This window comes from Salvelinus sp. IW2-2015, linkage group LG19, assembly GCF_002910315.2.
Source record: "Salvelinus sp. IW2-2015 linkage group LG19, ASM291031v2, whole genome shotgun sequence".
Taxonomy (NCBI): domain Eukaryota; kingdom Metazoa; phylum Chordata; class Actinopteri; order Salmoniformes; family Salmonidae; genus Salvelinus; species Salvelinus sp. IW2-2015.
In genome coordinates this window covers 27,133,594-27,154,628 of record NC_036859.1, presented here as the reverse complement: position 1 = coordinate 27,154,628, position 21,035 = coordinate 27,133,594, and the positions used below count along the sequence as shown (strand labels likewise).

General features: G+C 41.4%; 1 protein-coding gene across 1 annotated transcript; it reads right to left on the bottom strand.

Annotated features, from left to right (window-relative positions):
* Nucleotides 1-9,360: 9,360 nt before the first annotated feature.
* LOC111979767 (G-protein coupled receptor 55-like) lies at nucleotides 9,361-19,894 on the bottom strand. The gene is made up of 3 exons (XM_024010461.2): nucleotides 19,585-19,894; nucleotides 17,417-18,149; nucleotides 9,361-13,695 (listed from the first exon to the last, which is right to left on the bottom strand). The coding sequence occupies exons 2-3, from the start codon at nucleotides 18,140-18,142 to the stop codon at nucleotides 13,480-13,482; spliced, it is 942 nt and encodes a 313-aa protein (XP_023866229.1). The 5' UTR covers nucleotides 18,143-18,149; nucleotides 19,585-19,894; the 3' UTR covers nucleotides 9,361-13,479.
* Nucleotides 19,895-21,035: the final 1,141 nt, after the last annotated feature.

The following is a 21,035-nucleotide window of genomic DNA, read 5'->3' as shown; positions in this document are numbered from 1 at the left end:
CGATACAGTACAAACGAGTGTGCTTCTTATGTCAACGCCCTAACCAAAGTAATTTCCTGACATTTGTCGTTTGACGTGTCACACGCATACACAAATACAGCATGTGTAAGAACAACTTAGCATGCGCCATGTTAACACATTCATGTCCATCTACAGTATATTATATAATAATACAGTGCCTTCAGAAAGTTACCATTTTGTTGTGTTACAGCCTTAAAAACCTCTTAAAGATCGGACCCTTTTTWACAATTTTCGCCAAAAATGACAGACCCAAATCAACTGCCTGTAGCTCAGGCGTTGAAGCAAGGCTATGCATATTCTTGATAGCATTTGAAAGGAAACACTTTGAAGTTTGTGGAAATGTGAAATGAACGTAGGAGAACAATACACTTTAGATTTGGTAAAAGAAAAACCAGCCGTTTTTTTGTATTTTTTTTGTACCATCATCTTTGAAATGCAAGAGAAAGGCCATAATGTATTATTCCAGCCCAGATGCAATTTAGATTTTGGCCACTAGATGGCAGCAGTGTGTGTGCAAAGTTTTAGACTGATCCAACCATTGTATTTCTGTTAAAAATGTTGTATCAAGTCTGCCCAAATGTGCCTAATTGGTTTATTAATAACTTTTCAAGTTCATAACTGTGCACTCTCCTCAAACAATAGCATGTTATTATTTCACTGTAATAGTTACTGTAAATTGGACAGTGCAGTTAGATTAACAAGAATTTAAGCTTTTCTGCCAATATCAGATATGTCTATGTCCTGTGAAATTTTCTTGTTACTTACAACCTTATGCTAATCGCATTAGCCTACGTTAGCTCAAACGTCCTGTGGGGGACCCACCGATTCTGGAGAAGTTTGAATTAAAAATGGATTAAATTGACTTTTGTACTCACCCATCTACACATGATGCCTCATAATAACAAAGATGCTTTTAGCACCATCTCTAGTGTCAGTGGCGTACCGCAGTTTCTGGGCCCCCGCAAGGTCTGAGCAAGGCTCTCCGTGATTTTTTTTTTTGGGGGGGGGGAACAGCTGACTTCCTAATATTCTACATGTTTTGCCATGGGGCAAAGATAAACATTTGCAGTTTTATAGCTAACCTCATGTTATTCTGCACATTTTGCAATGGGCCAGAGAGAAAAATATGCAGTGCAGAGAGGGTACCTGTAGTGGGTGGTTTTGCATGTGATTTTGGACATCTCTGGAGGGCTGGGATGGACTGACTGACCGATTAACTGACTGATTAAAAGACTGACGGACGCTGAACTACTGCAGCTGTCAGAGCTGGAGGTTGAAAGATAAAGGCATTTCCTCTTTTAGCAGTTCTTGTTTATGACAGCTTCTAAGTTGTACTCAAGCTGTGAAATTGTTGACAACTGTGAGACAGAAGTGACTGTAAATGTGGAAGAATGTGCAAGAACTGAGGCATAGCTATTAGCCAGTGTCATGTTCAGTTTCTCATAAATCCTTTTCAAGGGGGGGGGGGGGATCAGCTTTAATATTGTGGAAAGATTGTTGCTTCCATCAATGTCGTTTTCTGAATCATTTCTAATCCGCCATATATTTTTGGGGTAAATATATATATCTATATAAATACATACATACAGATACCCATATACATATATATAAACATTCATACATATACACATATATATACATACAGTGGGGCAAAAAAGTATTTAGTCAGCCACCAATTGTGCAAGTTCTCCCACTTAAAAAGATGAGAGAGGCCTGTAATTTTCATCATAGGTACACTTCAACTATGACAGACAAAATGAGAAAAGAAAATCCAGAAAATCACATTGTAGGATTTTTTATGAATTTATTTGCAAATTATGGTGGAAAATAAGTATTTGGTCACCTACAAACAAGATTTCTGGCTCTTCACAGACCTGTAGCTTCTTTTTAAGAGGCTCCTCTGTCCTCCACTCGTTACCTGTATTAATGGCACCTGTTTGAACTTGTTATCAGTATAAAAGACACCTGTCCACAACCTCAAACAGTCACACTCCAAACTACACTATGGCCAGACCAAAGAGCTGTCAAAGGACACCAGAAACAAAATTGTAGACCTGCACCAGGCTGGGAAGACTGAATCTGCAATAGGTAAGCAGCTTGGTTTGAAGAAATCAACTGTGGGAGCAATTATTAGGAAATGGAAGACATACAAGACCACTGATAATCTCCCTCGATCTGGGGCTCCACGCAAGATCTCACCCCGTGGGGTCAAAATGATCACAAGAACGGTGAGCAAAAATCCCAGAACCACACGGTGGACCTAGTGAATGACCTGCAGAGAGCTGGGACCAAAGTAACAAAGCCCACCATCAGTAACACACTACGCCGCCAGAGACTCAAATCCTGCAGTGCCCATCTGAAGTTTGCTAGAGAGCATTTGATGATCCAGAAGAAGATTGGGAGAATGTCATATGGTCAGATGAAACCAAAATATAACTTTTTGTAAAACTCAACTCGTCGTGTTTGGAGGACTAAGAATGCTGAGTTGCATCCAAAGAACACCATACCTACTGGGCTGTTTTTCTGCAAGGACCAGGACGACTGATCCGTGTAAAGGAAAGAATGAATGGGCCATGTATCGTGAGATTTTGAGTGAAAACCTCCTTCCATCAGCAAGGGCATTGAAGATGAAACGTGGCTGGGTCTTTCAGCATGACAATGATCCCAAACACACCGCCCGGGCAACGAAGGAGTGGCTTGTAGAAGCATTTCAAGGTCCTGGAGTGGCCTAGCCAGTCTCCAGATCTCAACCCATAGAAAATCTTTGGAGGGAGTTGAAAGTCCGTGTTGCCCAGCAACAGCCCCAAAAACATCACTGCTCTAGAGGAGATCTGCATGGAGGAATGGGCCAAAATACCAGCAACAGTGTGTGAAAACCTTGTGAAGACTTACAGAAAACGTTTGACCTCTGTCTTGCAACAATAGGGTATATAACAAAGTATTGAGAAACTTTTGTTATTGACCAAATACTTATTTTCCACCATAATTTGCAAATAAATTCATTAAAAATCCTACAATGTGATTTTCTGGATTTTTTTTCTCATTTTGTCTGTCATAGTTGAAGTGTACCTATGATGAAAATTACAGGCCTCTCTCATCTTTTTAATTGGGAGAACTTGCACAATTGGTGGCTGACTAAATACTTTTTTGCCCCACTGTACATATATACATAAATACATATACACACTTTTTTTTGGAATATACCTTTACTATTCCCCGCAAACCCTACCACCCCTCCAACAATTGGAGTAAACTAATAAACAATAACACTTAGGTTTCTACCTTCAGTTTATACATACTTTACACATTTTACAGACACAATATATTTTACAACAGTTATATTTTGTTTGTTTTTAGTCCTTCCTCTATTTCTGATGTCCATCCAGTTTGATTTATATTTGTAACTGTGCTATTTCACAACATTTCTGAACCTATATACATTTTACAGACTCTGTATGTTTTACATTGGTTATCTTGTTGTTATTAGTCCCACCCTTCAGCTCCATTCAACCCCACCCACCTATCGCTTAACACCATCCATTTTTGGATATCATGACTCTTTAGAAGAACAGATATAAGTGCATTCATTTCAATCAATGCTTCAGCAAAGTTTTTCACAGTCTGTTAAACACCCAAATCAATGATTAGTTCCAAAACATTTGTATGGGTAGAATTTTGCCTAAATGACTACCGACCCGTAGCACTCACATCTTTAGCCATGAAGTGCTTTGAAAGGCTGGTCATGGCTCACATCAACACCATTATCCCAGAAACCCTAGACCCACTATAATTTGCAACCGTCCCAACAGATCCACAGATGATGCAATCTCTATTGCACTCCACACTGCCCTTTCACACCTGCACAAAAGGAACACCTATGTGAGAATGCTATTCATTGACTACAGCTCAGCGTTCAACACCATAGTGCCCTCAAAGCTCATCAATAAGCTAAGAACCCTGGGACTAAACACCTCCCTCTGCAACTGGATCCTGGACTTCCTGACGGGCCACCCCCAGGTGGTAAGGGTAGGTAACAGCACATCTGCCACGCTGATCCTCAACACAGGGGCCCCTCAGGGGTGTGTGCTCAGTCCCCTCCTGTACTCCCTGTTCACTTATGACTGCACGGCCAGGCACGACTCCAACACCATCATTAAGTTTGCAGATGACACAACAGTGGTAAGCCTGGCCACCGACAACGACGAGACAGCCTATAGGGAGGAGGTCAGAGACCTGACCGTGTGGTGCCAGGACAACAACCTCTCCCTCAACGTGATCAAGACAAAGTAGATGATTGTGGACTACAGGAAAAAGAGGACCGAGCACGCCCCCATTCTCATTGACGGGGAGACTGTGGAGCAGGTTGAGAGCTTCAAGTTCCTTGGTGTCCACATCACCAACAAACTAACATGGTCCAAGCACACCAAGACAGTCGTGAAGAGGGCACGACTAAACCTATTCCCCCTTAGGAGACTGAAAAGATTTGGCATGGGTCTTCAGATCCTCAAAAGTTTAACAGCTGCACCATCGAGAGCATTCTGACTGGTTGTATCCCTGCCTGGTATGGCAACTTTTCGGCCTCTGACCGCAAGGCACTACAGAGGGTAGTGCGAACGGCCCAGTACATCACTGGGGCAAAGCTTTCTGGCATCCAGGACCTCTATACCAGGCGGTGTCAGAGGAAGGCCCTAAAAATTGTCAAAGACTCCAGCCACCCTAGTCATAGACTGTTCTCTCTGCTACCGCACGGCAAGCGGTACCGGAGTGCCAAGTCTAGGTCCAAGAAGCTTCTTAACAGCTTCTACCCCCAAGCCATAAAACTCCAGAGCATCTAATCAAATGGCTACCCAGACTATTTGCAATGCCCACCCCCCTTTTACACCGCTGCTACTCTCTGTTGTTATCCTCTATGCATCGTCACTTTAATAACTCTACCTACATGTACATATTACCTCAACTAACCAGCGCCCCCCCCCCTTACATTGACTCTGTAACGGTACCCCCTGTATATAGTCTCGCTATTGTTATTTTACTGCTGCTCTTTAATTACTTGTTACTTTTATTTATTATTCTTCTCTGTATTTTTCTTAAACTGCGTTATTGGTTAGGGACAGGTAAGTAAGCATTTCACTGTAAGGTCTACATCTGTTGTATTCGGCGCATGTGACAAATACAATTATTATTCTTTTTTTAAAATACATTTTACCCCCTTTTCTCGTGGTATCCAATCGCTAGTAATTACTATCTTGTCTCATCGCTACAACTCCCGTACGGGCTCGGGAGAGACGAAGGTCGAAAGCCATGCGTCCTCCGAAGCACAACCCAACCAAGCCGCACTGCTTCTTAACACAGCGCGCCTCCAACCCGGAAGCCAGTCGCACCAATGTGTCGGAGGAAACACCGTGCACCTGGCCCCCTTGGCTAGCGCGCACTGCCCGCCACAGGAGTCGCTGGAGCGCGATGAGACAAGGATATCCCTACCGGCCAAACCCTCCCTAACCCGGACGACGCTAGGCCAATTGTGCATCGCCCCACGGACCTCCACGGACCTCCCGGCGAGGTCGCGGCCGGCTCTGTCGCAGCCGGCCGCGACCTCGCCTTCTAGATGGTAGCGGGGTGAACAGGCAGTGGCTCGGGTAGTTGTTGTCCTTGATGATCTTTTTGGCCTTCCTGTGACATTGGGTGCTATAGGTGTCCTGGAGGTCAGGTAGTTTTCCCCCGGTGATGAGTTGTGCAGACCGCATCACCCTCTGGAGAGCCTTGCGGTTGTGGGCGGTGCAGTTGCCGTACCAGGCGGTGATACAGCCAAACAGGATGCTCTCAATTGTGCATCTGTAAAAGTTTGTGAGGGATTTAGGTGACAAGCCAAATTTCTTCAGCCTCCTTCACCACACTTATGGCTAGGATGTGGGGATTGAGCTCGGGCTGATTCCAGTGTGTGTTATCTGGCACAAATGTATTACTTGGGACTCTCTGGCAGATTATTACATGGGCTGCTTTATATAATTAACATTTCAACATTTATTTATTTTTCCATCACATTGTTTCTGTGATAATAAAATGAACATTTTAATTAAATTCTTTAAGAGTCCTGTTTAAGTAGTATTTTAGTACTTTGATACTTTGTGCAAGGCAATTGAGAAGCGTTAAAACCTTTGTGGATGGTCCGAGTGGAGCAGCGGTCTAAGACTGCTTTGCAGTGGCAACTGCCTTGCTACAGATGCTGGTTCGATTCCCAGCCCTGCCGTGACCGGGAGACCCATGAGGCGACGCACAATTGGCCCAGCGTAGTCCGGGTTATGGAGGGTTTGGCTGGGATGTCCTTGTTCCATCACGCTGTAGTGACTCCTGTGGCGGGCCAGGTGCATGCATGCATGCTGACACGGTCACCAGGTGTACGGTGTTTCCTCTGACACCTTTGTGCGGCTGGCGTCCGGGTTAAGTGTGCATTGTGTCAAGAAGCAGTGCGGCTTGGAGGGGTTGTGTTTCGGAAGATGCACGACTCTCGACCTTCGCCTCTCCCAAGGCCGTAAGGAGTTGTAACGATGACAAGACTATTGGATATGATATAAAGAGGGTATAAAATAAATAAATAAATATTTAAAAAAATGTGGGGGGTATAAATTGTATGTATAAAATGTATAATAGTAATATTTAAATTACTAAATCAGGTAATTTTGTATATAATTATTTAAAATTTCATCGGGCCGCTTCTGGGGGGATTCTGGTAAGATGCCGACAAAGTCGGCTGAATTCCAGTAGAATGAAACAGCCCGATGTACTTGGGCCGATTCTGGGCAGTCATTCATTTTGATTCCAGGCAATTCAATCAGTTCCGGCCCCCCGGAAGAGGGCCGCTTCTGGGCCGATTCCTCATTGCTAGCTGGGCAGGGATTGATTTAGACCTGGGACACCAGGTGGGTGCAATTAACTATCAGGTAGAACAGAAAACCATCAATATTTCATACCTTGTAGGGGTAAGATTTGAATACACTTGGTGTAGACATTCATGCCCTGAAATGATGGATTCAGCTGCAATTGCAACTCCTGCAACAGGTTTGCATTGTTGTACCAAGATTGAGTAAACAGACAAATGCAGTGGGCAAAAAGTATCTAAATTATGAAATGGTTTTCACAACAACCATCCATCAGTTGAAAGACATTGCTCATCATTATCCAGGTACCGTTTGCTAAAAAACAACAACCCAACCCAAATGCTAGATGAGATGGGAATGCCTAAAGATTCTGGACCAGATTGGCTAGCTAAGCATTGCACCTGTGTTTACAAAATATAATTAAATAAACATTAAGGCCGAAAAAAAATTACACTTAAAAAAAGTGAAATATGCCTTTAAGAGAAAGAATAAGGCAGTTAGAAAGGTGGTAGATCTCGTACTCAAAAAAACAGGTGCACACTTTGCACCTGGTACAAACTGCTAACGCTTAGCACACCTGGTCATATGATCTTTGGCATGATTTGAAATCTCTTATTTATGTTCTACATGAGACTAATACAAAATCCCCGTTCATACCTGATTCTAACATGCGTCCTTTGTCCTGATCTTGTCCACATTCTGCTTGTCCCCACATTTTTGCACAGGTGAAGACGATTTAAAGGCTCATTGTGATCTGATTGTGATCAGATCTTCCTGACCACCTCCAAAGGTAGTCAGACAAGCATTGTGTAGACTGATCTGGACAGTGAAACCATTTAAATAATAATTGTCCCGCCCTTTTAAATCATTGACAGGTAACACCATTGACTTATGGAATCAATATGTGTCTTCAAATAAATAAATAAAGAATATCTGTCAAATAATTTCCATACAGGGAGTGACAAGGATATCTGGTCACAATGCGAAAACAGTGGACAGATAAGAGACACATTTAACTACAAAATCAAATCAAATKTTATTTGTTACATGGGCCGAATAGAACTGGTGTAGACTTTACCGTGAAATGTTTGCTTAAGAGCCCTTCCCAACAATGCAGAGTTGAAAAAAAAAAAAAAAATAGTAGGACTTCAGGAATAAATAAAATACACAAGAATGGCGCTCTATACAGGGAGTACCAGTACGATGAGGACCATGTGTAGATGCAATGGCTACAATGTGGGCACAATCAGAATGGGAATAAGATCAGGACGAAGGAGACATGTTAGCACCAGAGATAAACAAGGCTTGACTCTATGTAAAGTAACCCACAGGAAAGTGAGTGGTTATAGAAGCTCAGTTAGCCTATGTAGTCTGGCCTCAAAGGAAAATGGGTCATGGGTTTGATCAAAAGGCTTTACCACTGTGTTCTATTTGCATTCTATGTTTTACATCATGAAGATGAAAACAGATTTTCCATCAAAGCCAGACTAAATATGTGCATTTTTCTCTTGTAGGCTAGGCCCATGTATTATCAAGATCCAAAGTGTCCAGCTAGACATCAGTCACAATTTTTGTAGAACTGTAAAGGAAATGTGAAGGAAATGTTATTGTGTGAAGAGATAGCCTTGAAAATGTTAATCTTGTCTTTGGTGTCATAAACAATCCTTGCTTCCTGCCTGTGCTTGGTAAAGATATGAGGGGGGCATCATGACCCCTTCCTTAGGACCATCTGGCAGAACGCCCAGAATATGTTCTTTAAGTTAAGATAGGAGACGGAGCCAGTCACATGTAGGAACCAATCCAATGAATCATGTTAATGTAGGTTTTTATGCAGCCGTATATAAGGCTATATGTATGGAAAGCCATTTTAGAGCTCACTTCAGACCGGTACTTTATGCATCTAAGTTTGACTGTGACCTCTCCAGTTTGCTGACAATAAAGAGTGATTCGTTTAATATTGACTTCTAGTGTCCCTGTGTTGAATTTCCACAACACTTCCTATCAGCTTTAAAACACCAGGTTAAGGTACATGTAACATGATGATAGGGATTGTTTTGAACAACCACTTTAAGAAAACATGAAAAATAATACTGCTTATGTTGTTAGAATAAAATAACAAACATMATTTCATCTAATGACATAACAAAACTGATTTTGGCAGTCAGTAACATACATTTGAAGGTTGCTGTTATATAACAGTCTAATATAGGTTTTAATAATAGGTGGACTTCTCTTTGGACTGTTGTCTAACAAAGCAGTCATGAATTATCACAAGAGCGTAAATTAATGCTAAAACAATCATGTACAGGCTTTTTATACAATTTAGCAGGGTTGGGGTCAATGTTCATCCAGTCACATATCTTTTGCAATCCTATCCTTCCTATACAGTACATATGTAACGGCAGCCTTCYTCCTCTTCACGAGAAGAGAGGGTGTAACAGGGATCGGACCAACACGCAGCGTAGCCAGTGCTCAACATGTTTAATAAAACGATAAACAGTGAACACTTACAACGAATACAAAATAACAAATGTGGCAAACCGATACAGCCCAATCTGGTGCAGAGAAAACACAAAGACAGGAAACAACCACCCACAAACCCCAACACAAATCAAGCCACCTATATATGATTCCCAATCAGAGACAACACAAAACACCTGCCACTGATTGAGAACCATATTAGGCCAAACATAGAAACAGACAAACTAGACACACAACATAGAATGCCCACCCAGCTCACGCCCTGACCAACACTAAAACAAGCAAAACACACAAGAACTATGGTCAGAACATGACAACATATAGTTGAAGTCGGAAGTTTACATTCACCTTAGCCAAATACATTTAAACTCAGTTTTCACAATTCCTGACATTTAATCCAAGTAAAAATTCCCTGTCTAGGTCAGTTAGGATCACCACTTTATTTTAAGAATGTGAAATGTCAGAATAAAAGTAGAGAGAATATTCATTTCAGCTTTTAATTATTTCATCACAAGTTTACATACACTCAATTAGTATTTGGTAGCATTGCCTTGAAATTGTTTAACTTGGGTCAAATGTTTCAGGTAGCCTTCCACAAGCTTCCCACAATAAGTTGGGTGAATTTTGGCCCATTCCTCCTGACAGAGCTGGTGTAACTGAGTCAGGTTTTTAGGCCTCCTTCTTTGCACATGCTTTTTCAGTTCTGCTCACACATTTTCTATAGGATTGAGGTCAGGGCTTTGTGATGGCCACTTCAATACCTTGACTTTGTAATCCATAAGCCATTCTGCCACAACTTTGGAAGTATGCTTGGGGTCATTGTCCATTTTGAAGACCCATTTGCGAACAAGCTTTAACTTCCTGAATGATGTCTTGAGATGTTGCTTCAATATATCCACATAATTTTCCTACCTCATGATGCCACCTATTTTGTGAAGTGCACCAGTCCCTCCTGCAGCAAAGCGCCCCCACAATATGATTCTGCCACCCCCGTTCTTCACGGTTGGGAGGGCGTTCTTCGGCTTGCAAGCCTCCCCCTTTTTCCTCCAAACATAACAATGGTCATTATGGSCAAACAGTTCTATTTTTGTTTCATCAGACCAAAGTACACTTCTCCAAAAAGTACAATATTTTTCCCCATGTGCAGTTGCAAACCGTAGTCTGGCTTTTTAAGGCGGTTTTGAAGCAGTGGCTTCTTCCTTGCTGAGAGGCCTTTCAGGTTATGTCGATATAGGACTCGTTTTACTGTGGATATAGATACTTTTGTACCTGTTTCCTCCAGCATCTTCACAAGGTCCTTTGCTTTTGTTCTGGGATTGATTTGCCCTTTTCGCACCAAAGTACGTTCATCTCTAGGAGACAGAACGCGTCTCCTTCCTGAGCGTTATGACGGCTGCATGGTCCCATGGTGTTTATACTTGCATACTATTGTTTGTACAGATGAACGTGGTACCTTCAGGCATTTGGAAATTGCTCCCAAGGATGAACCAGACTTGTGGAGGTCTACAATTGTTTTTCTGAGGTCTTGGCTGATTTCTTTTGATTTTCCCATGATGTCAAGCAAAGAGGCACTGATTTTGAAGGTAGGCCTTGAAATACATCCACAGGTACACCTCCAATTGACTAAAATTATGTCAATTAGCCTATCAGAAGCTTCTAAAGCCATGACATGATTTTCTTGAATTTTCTAAACTTGCCAAAACTATAGTTTGTTAACAAGAAATTTGTGGAGTGGTTGAAAAACAAGTTTTAATGACTTCAACCTAAGTGTATGTAAACTTCCGACTTCAACTCTATGTGGATGACTCAACACTATACACGTCAGCTAATACAGCAACTGAAATGACTGCAACACTTAACAAATAGCTGCAGATAGTTTCAGAATGGGTGGCAAGAATATGTTTGTCCTAAATATTTGATTTGGGACAAATCATTCACTAAACCATAAACCTCAACTAAATCTTGTAATAAATAATGTGGAAATTTAACAAGTTGAGGTGACTAAACTGCTTGGAGTAACCCATGATTGTAAACTGTCAAGGTCAAAACATATTGATACAACAGTAGCTAAGCAGGGGAGAAGTCTGTCCATAATAAAGCGGTACTTTTCCTTCTTAACAGCACCRTCAACAAGGCAGGTCCTATAGGCTCTAGTTTTGTCACACCTGGACTACTGTTCAGTCGTGTGGTCAGGTGCCACAATTGCAATTGGCTCAGAGCAGGGCAGCACGGCTGGCCCTTGGATGTACACAGAGAACAAACATGAATAATATGCAATCTCTCCTGGCTCAAAGTAAAGGAGAGATTGACTTCATCACTACTTGTACTTGTGAGAGGTATTGACTTGTTGAAAGCACCGATCTGTCTGTGTAAACGACTAGTACCCAGCTCAGACACCCATGCATACCCCACAAGACATGCCAACAGAGGCCTCTTTACAGTCCCCAAGTCCAGAACAGACTATGGGAGGCGCACAGTACTACATAGAGCCATGACTATATGAAACTATTCCACATCAGGTAACTGGCGCAAGCACTAGAATCAGATTTAAAAAACAGATAAAAATACACCTAATAGAACAGCGGGGACTGTGAAGCAACACAAACATAGGCAGAGACACATGCATACACACACATGATAACAAACACACTATACACAAACGTACACATGGATTTTGTGATGTAGATATGTGGTAGTGGAGCATGGGCCTGAGGGCACACACTTAGTGTGTTGTGAATTCTGTAATGAATGTATTGTAATGTTTTTAAAATTGTATAACTGCCTTAATTTTGCTGGACCCCAGGAAGAGTAGCTGCTGCCTAGGATGCATGTTAATTCTGTACAGACTCCCTTCTTTTAACTCTGTAATTTAGGTTAGTATTGTGGAGTAACTGCAAGGTTGTTGATCCATCTTCAGTTTTCTCCTATCACAGCCATTAACCTCTGTAACTGAGTTAGGAAGGACGCCTGTATCTTTGTAGTGACTGGGTGTATATATACACCCTTCTAAGTAATTAATAACTTTTTATTATACTTTTTATTTTTACCATTCTACCAATAGGTGCTCTTCTTTGCGGGGCATTGGAAAATCTCCTTGGTCTTTGTGGTTGAATGTGTTAGAAATTCACTGCTCGACTGAGGGACCTTACAGATAATTTTATGTGTGGGGTACAATGATGAGGTAGTCATTAAAAAAATCTGGTTAAACGCTATTATTGCACACAGAGTGAGTCCATTCAACTTATTATGTGACTTGTTAAGCACATTTTTACTCTTGAACTTATTTAGGTTTGCCATAACAAAGGGGTTGAATACTTATTGACTCAAGACATTTCAGATTAAWTTTTTTTATTAATTTGTTAAACTGTAAGTCCACTTTGACATTATGGGGTATTTTGTTTTTGTCAGTGTCACAAAAAACGCAATTTAATCGATTTTAAATGCAGTCTGTAACAGAACAACATTTTGAAAAGTCAAGGGGTGTGAATACTTTCTGAAGGAATAGTTTGTGTACATGTGTTTTATCGTAACCACAGCGACATTCAGCATACACAGACAAATTAGGTTTTCTCCGTATGCCTTCAGTTGAAACTAGTGGTGTGCTGTCTTAGCCCACATCACTCATCTGATGACAAAGTCTCATGAGTCCCTTGTCAGAACATACAGTACACATATAGATGGCATTGCACAAAGCACAAACAATTGTAATCAAATGGAACATTTCCAAGAAAATGTTTTGTTTGAATTGCTTCAGCTCTTTAAAACTATTTTGTGGTAGTCAAAGAAGTTGAAAACTTTTTACTTAAGCGAAGCAGTGAAATATAGTGAAAGTTAAATATATTAAAATATCTGGTCTCATAGGGTTAACTCTTGTCCGAGGTAAGGCTGCAGAAGGTCAAAAGGAAAAATTGGGCCAAAATGCGTAGGTTTTCAATAATAAATACTCCTATTTCCTACTCAACGTCCATTGTCCTCAAACAGTGGCAGAATTTTTCACACAGCTAGTAAGATTTCACACACACAGTAATTTCCCCGTGGGCAAAACGGGTTGAAACATAATTTAAACCAGTTCTGCTCAGTGTTTGTTCCTCCATTGGTCTTGTCAGAGCTCTGAGGTGCTGGTGGTGGCTCTTCTCTGGCTGGTGGACCTGGACCTCCTGAAGGTGAAGGTCTGCTTGGAGGTCCTCACTTCCCTGGTGATGAAGTAGTAACACAGAGCGTCCAGACAACACGTGACGTTGGCCAGACTCATGGCCACCTGCAGGAACAGGCTGATATTCGTCTTGGCCATGCAGTCCTGGATCACGTCTTGACGTACCTGGGAGGAGATAGAGGTATTCCTTTAAGGCTTAGAGTTTTTCCTGGTCAAGTCACATGGTCAGGGAAAAATAAGTTGTCCCAGACATATTAATGCACATAAGATAACCTCAAGAAAGTATTTACAGCCTTATACTAAAAGTGATTCAATAGTTTTTCCCCCTCATCAATCTACACACAATACCCCATAATGACAAAGCAAAAACAGGTTTAGAAAATGTTGCTAATTTTCTAAATCTAAAAACAGAAATGTTCCATTTACATAAGTATTCAGACCCTTTACTCAGTACTTTGTTGGAGCACCTTTGGCAGTGATTACAGCCTCGAGTCTTCTTGGGTATGACGCTACAAGCTTGCCAAACCTGTATTGGGGGAGTTTCTTCCATTCGTCTGTGCAGATCCTCTCAAGCTGTGTCAGGTTGGATGAGGAGCGTCGCTGCACAGCTATTTTCAGGTCTCTCCAGAGGTGTTTGATCAGGTTCACATCCGGGTTCTGGCTTGGCCACTCAAACAGCTTTTTCAAATGCAAATTTCGTGTTTTCTGTTTGTTTTAGGCAGTTATAAACATGTCTAAAGATTACTTTTCAACATTGCCTGCTCCGGAGTGTTCTCATTACTTAGAAAAACGTAAAATTGTTTGGCATCCCTCATGCCCCTTTTCATGACGCTGCTAGCAGCCACGTGAGTGAGTGCCCAACAACACAATCAAATGGACTATACAGCTACAAGTAGTGAGTGGAGTTACAAACGGACTATACTATTCCACACACATAGCTGCAAATAGCCTGAAGCCATAGGGCTTTTCTCCCAGGTTCTATTTGCCTACATGTGATAATTGCAAACCGTAGGTTGCGATTTTGACCTGGTTACATGTACATTGAACAACACAGCAGCTTTTCTGCCGTTTTTGTTATTTCTGTATAACATACATGTTACAACGAAGTTAGCTCTTTTACAATGGGGTCAATGGGAAAGAATGTTTGTTTTCCACAATTTGTGGCGATGGTCGAGGGGAATTCTTTCTTATGGCAAGAATACAGGCAATAACCAATGTAGCCTATTGATTGTGCTCTGAGGTGACGTTGACATTGGCAGTGAATCTAACGTTACACAAGAGATCGACATATCACGTTGGAGGCGAGGACACAACGGAAGCATTTTCAATGAAAGAAGCGAAGTGGGCGAGGGGACCGTTGGGCGATGTAAGCATGGGCGAGGGACGTGAACAGGGTGGGACCAAAGTTGGGAAAAACTGAACATCATGCAAATACTCTGCGACGTCGTGTTGCTATTGACCAATCAAAGCGCACTAGAGTTTCCAGACATTCATGGATTGGCTGCTGATACCTACACTACCTAGCCTGCGTGCTAGCTTGACTATCCGAATTCACGGATAGAATCTCAGCCTTTATCCTTTCATCACGCTGACTGGCGGTAGCCTTCTGTCCATGGTCCTGAATCGATGCTCACAGTGAGTGCTGTTTTTATGAGCGCATCTTGGGCTACCAGTCTTTTTGGGGCATATCTTAATCTTAAGGATCGAACCCTTTTTTTCAAATTTTCGCCTAAAATGTCATACCCAAATCTAACTGCCTGTAGCTCAGGTCCTGAAGCAAGGATATGTATATTCTTGATACCATTTGAAAGGAAACACTTTGAAATGTGAAATTAATGTAGGAGAATATAACACATTAGATCTGGTAAAAGATAATACAAACAAAAAACATGCATATTTTTATTTATTTTTTCATCTTTGAAATGCAAGAGAAAGGCCATAATATAATATTGCAGTTTAGGCGCAATTTAGATTTTGGCCACTAGATGGCAGCAGTGTATGTGCAAAGTTTCAGACTGAACCAGTGAAGCATTGCAATACATCAGAAAATGTGTCTTGCATGGAGCTTCTATCAGACTGTTAAATAGGCATCACTAGCTGGCCTCCAGCCAGTACCCTGCCCTGAACTTACTCACTGTTGCTAGCCGGCTACTACACGTTTTTTCAACCCTGCACCTTAGAGGCTGCTGCCCTATGTACATAGACATGAAACACTAGTCACTTTATCAGTGATGGAAAAAGTACCAAATTGTCATACTTGAGTAAAAGTAAAGATACCTTAATAGAAAATGACTCAAGTAAAAGTAACCCAGTAAAATACTACTTGAGTAAAAGTCTAAAAGTATTTGGTTTTAAATATACATAAGTATCAAAAGTAAATGTAATTGCTAAAATATACTTAAGTATCAAAAGTAAAAGTATAAATCATTTAAAATTCCGTATACTAATCAAACCAGATGGCACAATTTTCTATTTGTTATTTTTGTACGGATAGCCAGGGGCACACTCAGACACACTCCAAAACTCAGACATTATTTACATACAAAGCATTTGTGTTTAGTGAGCCCGCCAGTTCAGAGGCAGTAGAGATGACCAGGGATGTTCAATTGTTAAGTGCGTGAATTTGACCATTTTCCTTTCCTGCTAAGCATTCAAAATGTAACGAGTCATTTTGAGTGTCAGGGAAATGTATGGAATAAACAGTACATTATTTTCTTAAGGAATGTAGTGAAGTAAAAGTAAAAGTTGTCAACAAAAAAAATATAGTAAAGTACAGATATCCCAAAAAATGACTTAAGTAGTACTTTAAAGTATTTTTACTTCAGTACTTCACACCACTGACTTTAATAATGGAACACTGGTCACTTTAATAATGTTTACATACTGTTTTACCCATTTCATATGTATATACTGTTTTCTAGTCAATGCCATCCTATTCAACTATTGCTGTACATATACTACTCTATCCTACGTATTCTTCARATATAGTACATATTCTAGCCATATACTTTCCATAATGTCTATACATCCTATCACACACACATATATAAATGATATATATATTTATACTCTTGACTCCGACATTGCTTGTCCTAATATTTCTATATTTCTCAATTCCATTATTTTACTTTTTAGATGAATGTGTATTGTTGTGTATTGTTAGATAATACTGCACTGTTGGAGCTAGGAACACAAGCATTTCGCTACCACTGCAATAACATCTGCTAAATATGTGTATGCAACCAATAACATTTGATTTGATTCGATTTGCTATAGCGTGTTTGTGTGTTTGTGTGTGTTGCTTTCGGAATGGCATTTACTCTTATTCACRGCAGATTCAAATTAGCTACTGTCATGTAGGACATTTCACATCAGCTATGACTATAGAATATACACTTTGTTTTATTTAGTTAGCTTTTCTGAAACTCTAGAGAAGTAGCGGCTTGGTTATGCTCATTGCGTAGCGTACTGTCACAAATTCGACAGAAATGTAGCCTATAGTTGTAATTATTGAAGTTTAAGTTATGAAGCCTGTAAGAATCTTTGATAAGTTAGTGGTGCTCAGCCTGTTGAGCTGATCTGTGTGTGTTGGTAGGTGCAAGTTATGTGTAGCCTTGGCCTACTGGAGCTTGGCTGCATTTCGTGTTGGCTGCAACACATGTTGCATGTTGCATGTTGTAGTGGGGCGTATCTTTCTTGTGTTATTATATAAAGCGATGCTTGTTGATGTGCACGGCTACATTTCAGATACATGTGAACAGTAGTAGGACCAATCTACCTTGTGGTATTAGGGCTCTGAAGCAATACTGGTTGTTCCCCTCCATGGATTTAAAATGCCCACTCAGGCATGTCATCCTGGAGCCGGGCCTGTTTATAATTAACTCACCAGGAACTGCAGCAGGATGCCCAGGTGGCTAGGCGTGAAGGGGACCAGAAAGGCACAGAGACTGCTGTAGATGATCCTCACACAGGCTCTGTTCTTATGGCTCTCTTTGTCGGACTGCCTCAGCGTCCGGATGCTCTGGGCCGAACACACCACCAGCACCAGGGCCGGCCCCACAAACCCAAAGCCCAAGAGGCAGCTGATCACATCTGGGCGCCAGCCCTTCTCCGAGAAGCCGTGGAAGCAGTGGAAGGACCCATTTCCCGCCGTGCGGAACGAGTAGATGGGTGAGGTGCCCCCCAGCACCACCACCCAGACCAGGATGCAGATCCCCAGAGCGGCCCGGCGGGAGCGGAGCTGCTTGGCGCGGAAGGGGTGGCATATGGCCACCCAGCGGTCCATGGCTATGCAGGAAATGGTGTAGATGCTGCCATACATGCCCACAAAGTACAGGCTCTCCAGGAAGGAGCAGAGGAAGCGGTGGTGGGCCTCCCAGTGGTGGATGGTGGCGTGCATTTTGAAGGGGAGCAGGAGGAGGAGAAGGAGGTCCAGGAGGGCCAGGTTGGTCATGTAGATGGTGGACTCTGTCCACTTGCGGAGGAGGAAGCAGAAGACAACCAGGGCCAGGATGTTGAGGACAAGGCCGCACACGAAGATGGGCACATAGATGGCAAGTTCCAGTGATTTCATGAGGCGGTCTACCTCGGTGAAGGAGCAGTTGGTTTTCATGGTGCCGCTGAGGAGTAAATGGGAGACGTTGGGTAAGCCAATTCAAATACACATTGTCATTTATTTTCTAAAAGGAATGGTGTTTTGATTATGAATAAGTCCCACAAAATGTAGGATAAAAATGATGGCCATACTATCTACCTTTTTGATTTGTCTTTTTTCCTCACAATAATTGTTCCACTACTTTGATAATTACTTGTCCCCATATACCCCATGTATCATTTTACTGGCACTGAGATTGAAACACCCACATGCACATAAACACACACACGTGCCAATAAGCAAAACCTCCTTTCCTTTCTCAGTTGTGTGGGTAGCATACAGTAGCTGTACCCTCCTCACATATGAAAGCAGTGCCTGCCTGATTTAATCTGAGAATCCTTAAAGATGCAGTCCGGGGTCTTAAGCACAACAAATTCGTAACATATTGTACGAATTGTATTCCTAACATATCGTACGAATTGCACAAATAAATACATTTGTTGTATTTTTTTGTGGGACGTAACACATATCATGCGAAATGAATGATGTAGTACACAATTGGGTGACCTGTTTTGGCTCGTGAGCACCACTTTCAAAACTACTGGCTGAAATGATACTAACGTTCCGGAGCATCACTTTAAAACCACTTCACTACCAGTCTGCATGCCGTATGGCCAAATACTATTCTGAACCAAAATATTTTTGTGTCTGTGTCTCATCAAATACTGTAGAACTAAATTAAAGTAACCTGGTAAAATAATGGTTAGCTTAACACAAATCAAACCTATACATTTTTATTAGTTAGTCTTTTTCTAAGTTTAAGATGACTTCGGATTATGTTTATTATGTTGTTGTAGATAAGGTCATCACCTATTATATTGGTTTGATTTGAATAATCACTCTTCTCTGAGTGTGTTTTCTGTTGTAATGATGTAACACCATCATTGGTGTAAAGTAATTAGGTAAAAATACTTAAGTAGTTTTGGGGGTATCTGTACTTTACCATTTATATTTTTGACTACTTTTACTTTTACTTCACTACATTCCTAAAGAAAATAATGTACTTTTTACTACATACATTTTCCCTGACACCCAAAAGTACTCTTTACATTTTAAATCCTTAGCAGGACAGGAAAATCTTCCAATTCATGCATCAAGAGAACATCCCAAGTCATCCTTACTGCCTCTGATCGAGCAGACTCAGTAAACACAAATGCTTTGTATGTAAATAATGTCTGAGTGTTGGAGTGTGCCCCTGACTATCCGTAAATAAAATAAAAACAAGAAAATGGTGCCGTCTGTATATTTAACACCAAATACTTTTACACAAGTAGTATTTTACTGGGTGACTAACTTTTACTTGAGTCATTTTCTATTAAGGTATGTTTACTTTTACTCAAGAATGAAAATTGGGTACTTTTCCCACCACCATACAGTATATACAGTAAGTGAAACCTTACCTTATAGATGCCAGTCTGCTGGTGTGTCTGTCTGTCTGTCTGTCTGTCTGTCTGTCTGTCTGTCTGTCTGTCTATCTGTGCAAGACAAATTAGTTTAACACTTCTGCTTTCAGTACCTTTGTTTTTTTTCATGACCACTTCCTATGTGAGAGAACCAATAGTCTGAACTGGTGCTCTCTACACTAGGTTACAGCAGCAGACAAGAGGTTATGTCTTGGACATAACTTAGAAATACAAATCAGAACAATCACATTTGTTTGAGAACATAGTGTCATTCTGCTACCACATATAATAACATATTATATACAGATTTAAAAAGTCAAAGGCCTAGATTCAATCAGATCAAGCGTCAACCGCATTAGAGCTGTCAAATTGGTGAGCAGCTGCACTGCTTCTTGACACAATGTTCGCCCAACCCGGAAGTCAGCCGCACCAATGTGTCAGAGGAAACACCGTACAACTGGCGACCGAAGTCAGCGGGCATGCACCGGGCCCGGTACAAGGAGAGGACATCCGGCCAAACCCTCCCCTAACCCGGACAACGCTGGCCCAATTGTGTGCCACCTCATGAGTCTCCCAGTCACGACGGCTGTGACACAGCCTGGGATCAAACCCGGGTCTGTAGTGATGCCTCTAGCACTGTGATGCAGAGCCTTAGACTGCTGCGCCACTCGGGAGTCCACGAGCAGCTGCTCTCTTGAACATTGTCACGAAGCCACACCCGTCCCACTCACATTTGGTCAGAACGAGAAAATGATCCTAACCCTATATAGAAATAATGCAGCTCAAATTCTAAATCATTCAACTAAATAATGAGGATTTCTATCAGCCTAATCGAGGTGTAGATTACATCTCAAATTCCAGTGTTCTAACTTGTAAACAAGGTTGCATGGGATTTCTCTTAATGCGACTCCGTGCAGCCAGTGGGAATGTCCACTTTGGGTATAATGCCAGGAGCCACTTGTGGATTTGACAGCTCAAACGCAGTTCCGACACCACCAAAACAACCACTATACCCATGTCGACTAAAGTGGTTCTGATTGAATAGAGCCCAATGTCTGTCAGCACAGCAGCAACATAGCCAGAAATAATTGGGGTTAGACAGTCACATCCCTTTGAGCAATTGAGATGAGTTTAACAGTGAGGTACGTTTTTCACCAAGAGGTCCAAACGTCTTGCAATGTCATTGATGTTGTACATACACTATACAGCTGTAACTAGCTTTCCTTTTAATCATTTTACATGTATTCATTTTTCAATGTAATTTGATTTATTTTATGGGATGTGTGTAAGTAACTAATTGTGTTTTTCTATTTTGCCAATGCATCTCTTGCAAGTGCCAATGACTCTCTTTGCCAATATATCTCTTGCAAAAAAATCCCACAAACTATGAACCAGAAAAGTGAATCTACAGCTTTAATCCCAGTTACTGTAACCAAGGGCGTAGGAGC